At 35.1% G+C, this 9065-nt stretch overlaps 1 protein-coding gene across 1 annotated transcript; it reads right to left on the bottom strand.

Annotated features, from left to right (window-relative positions):
• Positions 1-1033: 1033 nt before the first annotated feature.
• On the bottom strand, positions 1034-7158 carry LOC122137158. Its single transcript, XM_042722851.1, has 2 exons — positions 6513-7158; positions 1034-3090 (listed from the first exon to the last, which is right to left on the bottom strand). The coding sequence occupies exons 1-2, from the start codon at positions 6567-6569 to the stop codon at positions 1984-1986; spliced, it is 1164 nt and encodes a 387-aa protein (XP_042578785.1). The 5' UTR covers positions 6570-7158; the 3' UTR covers positions 1034-1983.
• Between the last annotated feature and the right edge of the window lie 1907 nt (positions 7159-9065).

Below are 9065 nucleotides of genomic sequence, written 5' to 3'. Positions count from 1 at the left end.
GTATAGAGCAGTAATAATACGTTTATATTGTTATTGACTTTTAGATGTTCGAATGAAAAATCACTATATGGTCAGTGTGTATAAATGCTTGTTACAAATGTAATAAAATGCTGAAAACTTGCTGATGTGAAAAAGTGATCCTGGAGCACACAGCATTCCCAGACGCATGTTACAAACTGTTCATACTGTAAAATAAACTGTCCTTCCAAAGTGTCGTACTAGACTCAGATCAGCTATTGTGATTTGTGAAATATTTCATAATGCTCAGCGAGGCAGAGAAAGACATTTGTCTTCCTCCTAAAAGAGTAGAGGTGATCTGTATTTGATCTGTATCTGTATACAAGTGAAATTCTTTTAGAGGGAACTCAGTGCTGTGTCATGGTGGTGATGCTATCGGACCACCTCCAGCTTGATCTGTGTTAGGGTCAATGGCTTTTAAAAATGTCTGACAGGCTTTGACTTGCCAAACCAAAGTGATGACAACAGGATATGTTATTTTCTCACAACTGGTGGCAGCTCATTGATAGTTAGATGAACATTGATGGATTCCTGTCTTCAAATCATCTCACAGCTCCACAGTAATGTTAGAATTGTTTTGTTTTGAATGTGCCCTTTCATGACTTCACCATCAAAAATATCAAGAATTGTTACCCCTTTCCCACTGAGCATTGGTTACTGTATCTACATGACAAAGTGTCTGTTGCTGTCAGGAAGTGCCAAGTTTTGTTGGATTGGTGTGTTACCTGTCAGAGCTTGTTTTCAGTCATTAAACATGCTGAATCTGTGACTGTCGTACAACACAGGACCACTGATCAGGATGGGTGTGTGTGCGCTTAAATCATATTTGTAAAACCTCTCTGACATGGAAAAGTGCTTAGTGTCACATCAGGGTCTGAGCAGACGTACACACTTTTTCTTTCTGGAGTACTGCAGGTTTTTGGAAATGTAAGCTTTTCCTGCAGCTCGCTGTTCTAAATTAAAGAATATGAACGATGACTGCTTATCTTTTTATTAATGACATTAATTAGGAGTCGTTTACAAGGCAGAGAGCTGAAACCATTCAGTATAACCAAACCAAACCAATTCATATATGTGTCTGACGTTGTAGAGAACAACACATAAAACACATCACAGATCTGTGTATACTAAATTAAGGAAGGGTGTAAAGTTACATTCAAGCTAGAATATTTTAAGCCCTGAAGAAATTGATTTCAAAGGGGAAAAATCTTTCAGAATCAGATCAGATAGATCAGCGAGTAAGTCTTTAAAGGAAAAGGCACAAACGTTTCGGATCAGTGATGAATATAAAATAAAACGCAAAAAGTATCCTGTTCTCCTGAGTGCGGATCATAATTTCCTATACTAAGTGCCAGGGAGGATCATGGGGAGTACAGTCCATGAAAACAACATCAAAATGTATCTTCATTTGCATACATTTGCATATTATTTACATAAAACAGGCCCTAATTATTGTGACTTTTCCTGATTACGATTCACAGTCAAAAACATGGAGTAAAATAAGTGAACTGTTTCATGTTAGCATGCACACTAGTGATTATTAAATATAAAATAATTACATGCAAAATCCACCTAAAGAGTATTCAGGTTAAAGTTTAAAATGATTACTCCTCTGTATTTTTATCAGTGATCTTACTGTACTGTACTAAACTATAACAATGACATGGATAAAGAGGGGAATGATTTAGATTTAAATTACAGCTAAATCCAGTCTCAAAGCCAACATGTGAATATTATTTCACATTGTACTGTTAGTGAGTTTATGTTATGATTTCAGTATGGAGTAAACTATGTTGTTAGATTAGATAATAAATCAACATTAACCATGTAATTTAAATGTTTAAAGTCACATAAGTGTACAGTATAGATGCATCGAACATAAAAACCAGCAGTTGTCTGTAATTTACGTGGATCATTTTGCAATCAGAAAAGGTCCGCGGCACGCTACTCAGATTTAAATGGACTTTAATTATCTTCAGGGAGTTTCTTGTCAAAGTCATAAACAAAGTTTTTGTATTCTCTTGCTTCTCTAATAGCATTGATTAGTATTGTGGCGTCTTTTCCGTCTTTGTTGAATGGATTTTCCTTACTCATCTCTTCGAATTCCTTATCGCTTTTACAGTTAAATAACCGAATGATGAACCCTCTGTTTTTTCCAGCAATCCCTTTCATTGTGCTTTCATGTGTGAGCACCTTATTACAGTTCGCACCTATTGCCAAATTCCTCCCAATCAGAGTTGACTGTCCGGTTATCAGGCCGTTACCACTTAGATTAAATCTGTCCGGAGCAATGATGATGATGGGGTTTCTGTCAGAAAACACCGCTTTGAAATGGTCACGTTTCTTGACCCGGCTCATCAGAACGGCTGACTCCATTTTCTTTCTTCTTCTGTCAATGAAACTCTCCTCTATGGCGTTGAGATTGTCACGCACTAGAACGCAGAAGTTAGGTTCTGGGTAGTACACAAAGAGGGGATCCACCTCTGCCACGGCTATACGAACCATGCGGTCCAGCCAACTCGCAATGTGAAGATCACTGCCTCTGTGGAACTCGTAACCAGTCGACATCACGGTCGGTGGGATTTTGTCTTTTTTACACTCCTCTCTCACAATTTGCAAGTATTCACTGTAGATGAAGTTGAAGTTTAAAGTGTCACTATCAACGAAACTGAAGTAAACCAGACAACTTTGATCGTTCCCCCTCAACTCCTCCACAAGTTTTGTTGTAGCAGGATTGTTTTTCAGATGCTCTCGAATATCCTGGTACGGTGGCTCAGTCGCATGTTGTGCTATCGTTCCACCGCTTCCCCAGGTGTACGTGATTATAAGATGCTTGACTTTACATTTGTACTTCAAGATCTCGAGCTTCTTCAGGACAAGAACTAGCTCTGGGGTGTGTTTTCCATTCATGCCAAAAATCACAGCTATGTCTTCAAGCCCCTCTTTGCCTTTCGTATCCTCTTCCCTAAAGCCTGCAATTAGAGCGTTGAGTAGATAACCACACGTCTTCTGTGCCTCATCCTCTGAATCCACCTTCAGAGGTATATTGATCAAAAACTTGACTTTTAAACCCTGATGAAGAGACACAACACACTTGTTTTAGTGAGAATGCAAGCGATTTTGGTCATTGAAAGAACAGGATAGAAAGGTGCCAAGTTACTGTATTCTTCTTATGGTAAATCTCTGGTAAAACTGTATACCACTGCTGCTGAATTCTGGATTGTGAACGGTCAGAGGGTGCTAATACTTTTCTACAACAGCAGCTTTAGTTAACTATAAACTGGGGTGTCCCAGACTAAGGATATAGTCATAAATACTGACGCTAACACACAGGGAAATTGTGTATCGGATGCCTCGCAGATACAAACGGGATAAATATTATTTTGATTAAAAGATTGTTAACATTAAACATCAGCGAAACCCTAACCATTAACAAAAATATTTTACAATAGTGCTCTCATTATAATGGTATGTATGACAATAGTTATTAATGTTCTGCATTTCTGTTTTGAGCTGCGCGTGCTGAAGATGACCAGGAGAGTGACGCAGCAGCTTTTTAATCAATGGGATTTCACTCATCAATTATCTCATATAGAATATGCTTCGTTATTTATACAATATATCATTAATATTACGACTTATAGGCCACCTGCACAAAATGCCCCGAATGCATGAACACTGCGCAGCTCTGAATGAACTCCTTTTGTGAGCGCGTTCTTCACGCAACAACGTGCAGAAAAACACGACTAAACTAAAAATTCATAGTGTTTTATTATAATTGTGTTCTTTTTATGATGTTATGTGTTTGTGTTTTCATTTTATTGTTATTTATATTATGTATTTTTTTTTGTTCTGCTTTGTTTTAAGAGATAATCACCGTAGTAGCCTACTACAATGAAGTGCTTTACTGCAGTACAACTCAACCGAATGCATCTTATACAAGATAAATAATATATACACTATATATATATATATATATATTAACTGGCTGAAATGTTTTGAAATCACGAAATGATCGAAAAAATCCAGTCTTTCACTCTGTCTGTTTCAGTTTGAGTTGTGTTAAAGGTTTAAATCCCTGCCGCCAAGATGCTCCTCTATCAGTCTCGGATTATAGAAAGTGAAACTTAAATCTATAGGGGTGGTTGGATTTATTCACACGTTAAAATATTTATTTGAAGCTTCTTTCTTTTCAGATTCTTATTTACAGCATTATTTTAATAGGCTGTATATTAACTTATTGGGAGAAAAACAGTAGTTCTATGTGAAATCAGACATTGAGCTCCCCCATGTAGTCAAAATAGCATAATCATAACACCCTGCGAATATTCGACTGTGCGATTGGTATCGAATCAGGCTCCTCCTATCGAAGCATCGAATCGTCAACTATTCAGGGTCACCCCTATTATAAACAAGTAAAAAGTATTTATTTTATTTATTTTATGTGTTCTGCATGGATATCACATGGATACAGTACAAGGAGGGGAACGAAACCCAATTGGGTTTATACAGAGTTCCACTCCACTTACATGAATAAACAAACAAACAAAAAAAAGGCACGCAGACAAATAAGTTAATAAAAAAGAGAGGGGAAAAACATATTTTCAGAAGCATGATTATCCTAATGAAAGAAACTTAAAGTTACAGATGTTTAAGGGAAATAGTAAAGGAGAATCAAAAGTAAAGAGCAGCATATGAGGGTCAGCAAAACTATAGTATACTGCAGAGTACTATAACAAAAACTGTCATTGTAAAATCAAAAAATCTTTCAACTGTTTTTTAAAGACAAGCAAAGAAGACATGGATCTTAGGGACAAACTTAATTTACTCCATAGTTGAGGACCCCTAAAGCTGAGGTCAGTTTTATGAGCTGAAGTTCTAGAGAACGGTAAGACAAGATTTATTTCTCTATGCCTTGTTTGATGGATATGAGTATCTGAAATAAAAGTAAAGAAGTGTTGTAATGTTTGTGGAAAATCGTCTCTCTTATAAATAAACTTATGAATAAATATGCATGATAAATAAACATTGACTTTCTCAATTGATAAAATCTTGTATCTGAGAAATAGAGGTGCAGAAGGAGCATATTTAGAAGAGTAGGAAATCATACGCAAGAACTTCTTCTGAATTTTAAAAATTTTTGCGAGATAAGTGGAAAAAGTAGCACCCCAGACAACATTACAATAATTCATTAAGGGAAATAAAAAGCTGTAGTAAAGCGTTAGATGAGCAGATGAGTGAATTGAAGGTAAAACAATTCTTAGAATATTTTAACATTTTAGAGGATCTTGTACAGACTAGATCAACATGTTTGGACCAAGTTAAACCTTCATCAATCAGGACACCGAGAAATTTTGTTGAAGCCACTTGAGTAACTGGAGCTCCATCAATTTCTATACAAGCATGTTCTTTGGGGTAGAATTTATTAATATTGTGAAATATCATAAAATTACATTTTTTGACATTGAGCGTTAGCTTGTTAGTGCGAAACCAATTTGATAATATTTTTAACTCGTCATTAACATGTTGGATCAAGGTGACAAAATCCTTGTGTACTGCAATGAGATTGGTGTCATCTGCAAATAATATAGGTAGGAAATGATCACAACAAAGGAATAAATCATTAATATAAATTAGAAACAATAAAGGACCCAGAATAGAACCCTGAGGAACCCCAAATGAAATTTTAGAAGTTTTAGAAAAGAAACCATTGAGATAAACAAATTGTTCTCTGTTAATAAAGTAATTGCGAAACCAAACTAAGGCAGTACCCTCCACTCCATATCTATTAAGCTTAGAAATCAAAATATCATGTGAAACAGTGTCAAAAGCCTTACTTAAATCGAGAAAAACACAGAGAGCAAATTTTTTATTATCAAGGGCATTTGATATATAATTTACAAGCTGTATTAATGCATGTTCTGTTGAATATTTTTTTCGAAACCCATATTGATGTTTGTATATAATGTAATTAACAATTAAATGTTTATTTAATCGTTACAGGGCAGATACAGGGCAGAATGGATATGGGACGATAATTGCTAAACACCTTTGTATCACCTGATTTAAAAATGGGAATAACTTTTGCAATTTTAAGAGCTTGGGGAATAATTCTAGACTGAATGATAAAGAGATTACATAAGTAAGAGGTTGAATAATATGATCAATGGTCTCCTTAAGGAGGATACTCTTAATGCCATCGTAGCCAGGGGCTGAGTTCTTTGAAGAAAAAATAATATCTCGGACCTCCTGCGTAGTTGGATGATCACGATTAAGGAGGGGAGAGTACCGCCCATTTATTTGGCTACATTGGTATCATGTGTTATGTTTAATTTAAAACAAAATTATTGTAGCACATACACTGTGTTCTTACATGGTACTTCTAGCGCCTATAATTATAAATTAGAATAGTTAATATTGGATAATTCATTGCTTGTTAACTGTAGCAATTACTGTATCATAAACCGATGTTAATGTTAAATATAATGTCTAACCTGAGTAGAGGGATCTCTGGGCCTTTTGCTGCCTGCGCTTGCAGTTTTGCTTGCCATCTGCTTGCTCTTCGTTGCTCATAAATGAGTGAAATCTGCCTGCTTATCCGAGTCTTATATAGGGAGAATGTGAGGATGGTTATCATTCTGCAGAATGAGTAGACATGGGATTGGTTTCTGATAAAACATAGTGCTATTGAAGCTCACGGTTCCTTGTGACAGTGGAATGTTTCCTGGTTAGTTAGTTGGAAAAAACCCTTTCACTTACTTGGAAAAGGCTGTTCCAGACAACGCCCAGAGCAGAGTTTATCAAAATAAATCAGTTTTCTGGGAAATTTCTCAGATTTCAGAAATAACATTATTATACTATTATATTGTGAGCCTTTAAATTAGAAACCTCAAGAAAGAGAAGCAACTTCAGAAATGAGAAGTTGTTTCAAACTGAGCCAATAGATTTGCCAAAACCTCAAATTGGTTAAGTTTGAAGGAAACCTCTTTTATCTACAGCTTCTCTGTCTTGATGTTTCTAGGTTCAAAGCTCACAATATTGTAAAACAATACTATTTTCTCATTCTTTATCTTCATGTGCAATTTTGATTGTTGCAAGTATGGATGACATCATGGGTGTTCTTAGGAAACTAAAAACTTTTCAGTTGTATTTCCACACAATTCTTACTAGACTTTCAAGAAAAACATAGAGGTATTGGGCAACACTGTACAGTAAATTGTTGTGTGAAAGAAAAGGGAATAACCTGTTAATGCATATAGGCAAGATTTTAGATTTTTCAACATTTTTCAACACAAGGACCCCATTAGGCAATAGAGAAATAGAGCAGGGACCCCTAATACAAAATGTGTCAAACAGAGCTACATATTAAGCATACAGCCTTTTGATATTAATAGAAACTAACCATATTATGATTAAGAATATATTATATTATGTTATGACAGTAGATCAGCCTATTGAGCATTTTTGTTTTTGTATTTGTATTATTGTCTGTATATTAATTTGTTAATGTTTGGTTTTATGTTTAATAAACATGTTGATAAAAAATATATTTTAATGGAGTTGTAAATTATTTTAATGTACAGTATTTGCACAGTCATTCATTTTACTTTAACTGTAAGATAGACAAATAAAGGTTTACTTGAACTTTAGCTACAAGTTTACTAAAACATACATTTTAATTTTACTGTGAAATGGAGAATGTTAGTTTGTTCGTTCAGTGTCACCTCAAACAGAGGATCCCTGCTTGCAGTTCTGATGAAAACATACATAAATGAAGAATAAATCCAAACTATTGAATGTCACAGATGTATAATGAATAATCCACTATTTTGTGGATTAAATGTCAATTTTCACATGCGATTTTCTTTTATGCAATTAGGAGTCGTGGAGTTGAGTGCATGCAAAACAACAACTGTTCCCTGAATCCACGGCCTAATTCGAAAGGCCGACACATTAATTGTTGAAAAGGAATGTAGGACCCACTGGTACCCATCTTTCTCCAGAGTGAATGCACAGATGATTTTTGAAATTGCTCTTTTTTTCTAAACCTCTACATTCAGATCACTACAATTTCTTGCCAGAAGGAGTTTGCAAATGACTTTTCAGATCTGTTCGACATAACAAAGTCTTTTCACATTAATGATATGTGAAAAGCTTCCCTCCAGTGTGAGACCTCATGTGACTGTAACGGGATCCTTTATTTGTGAAGCTCTCCTTTTTGAGAGAAACTCTTTCCACACTGTTGGCAGGCGGAACCTTTTCTAGTTCCAGTCTTCTGAGCTCTTTTTTGAATGAAAGTCCTTTCAGTCTCTGAACAATTGAAAGATTTTTCTCCAGTTTCATGACGTTTCTCCTCTGTTTCATTCAGATCTCGACTCTCCACTTTCAGCGACTTCAGGTCTTAAACAAAAAAAAGACAAATATATGTTAACTCTAGTTAAAAAAAGTCGCATCAGAACATTTAAATCATCAAAACCATCAATATAGCTGTAATCAGAGATGACCGGCTCAAGCACTATGTCACATGGTGGGCACATGAGTTGAACATAACTTCACATAACTACTTCAACATAACTCATTCAAACTTTTAACTCATTCAATGTCCACAGCCCTTTAGTTAGCTTAAACCAACACTAGTGGACCTTATTTACGTAGCTTGTTAATCATTCATTTTTAAATAAATATGTTATGAAGACAAGTTTTTTATTAAAGTTACACTGTGCAATATTCAAATCAGTTTTGTTTGAGTGTTAATTATTAGACTCTATCTGAAGTAGCCTATAGCAGTATAGCAGTTATTAACAGTTTGATGTCTGTTGTTAATTGTATCCTGTAACATTATAATAAATGAGATGGTTTTCTGTTTAGTTGGAAACATTTTTTTTTTCCTTAATAAAAACTGACACGTATACAGAAACCATGATATTTTCTTAGTTAGCGCACTGTGAAAATCTCAAACTTCACTAAATGAGCAATTGCATGAATAGATGGTTTTCAATAGAATGGGAGCACAATTAATTCTGACCAAAATATACAGTTTAGATCAT

This window comes from Cyprinus carpio, chromosome B4, assembly GCF_018340385.1.
Source record: "Cyprinus carpio isolate SPL01 chromosome B4, ASM1834038v1, whole genome shotgun sequence".
In the NCBI taxonomy this organism is placed as follows: domain Eukaryota; kingdom Metazoa; phylum Chordata; class Actinopteri; order Cypriniformes; family Cyprinidae; genus Cyprinus; species Cyprinus carpio.
Note: the sequence above shows the minus strand (reverse complement) of the source record. Positions and strands in the feature narration are given on the sequence as shown.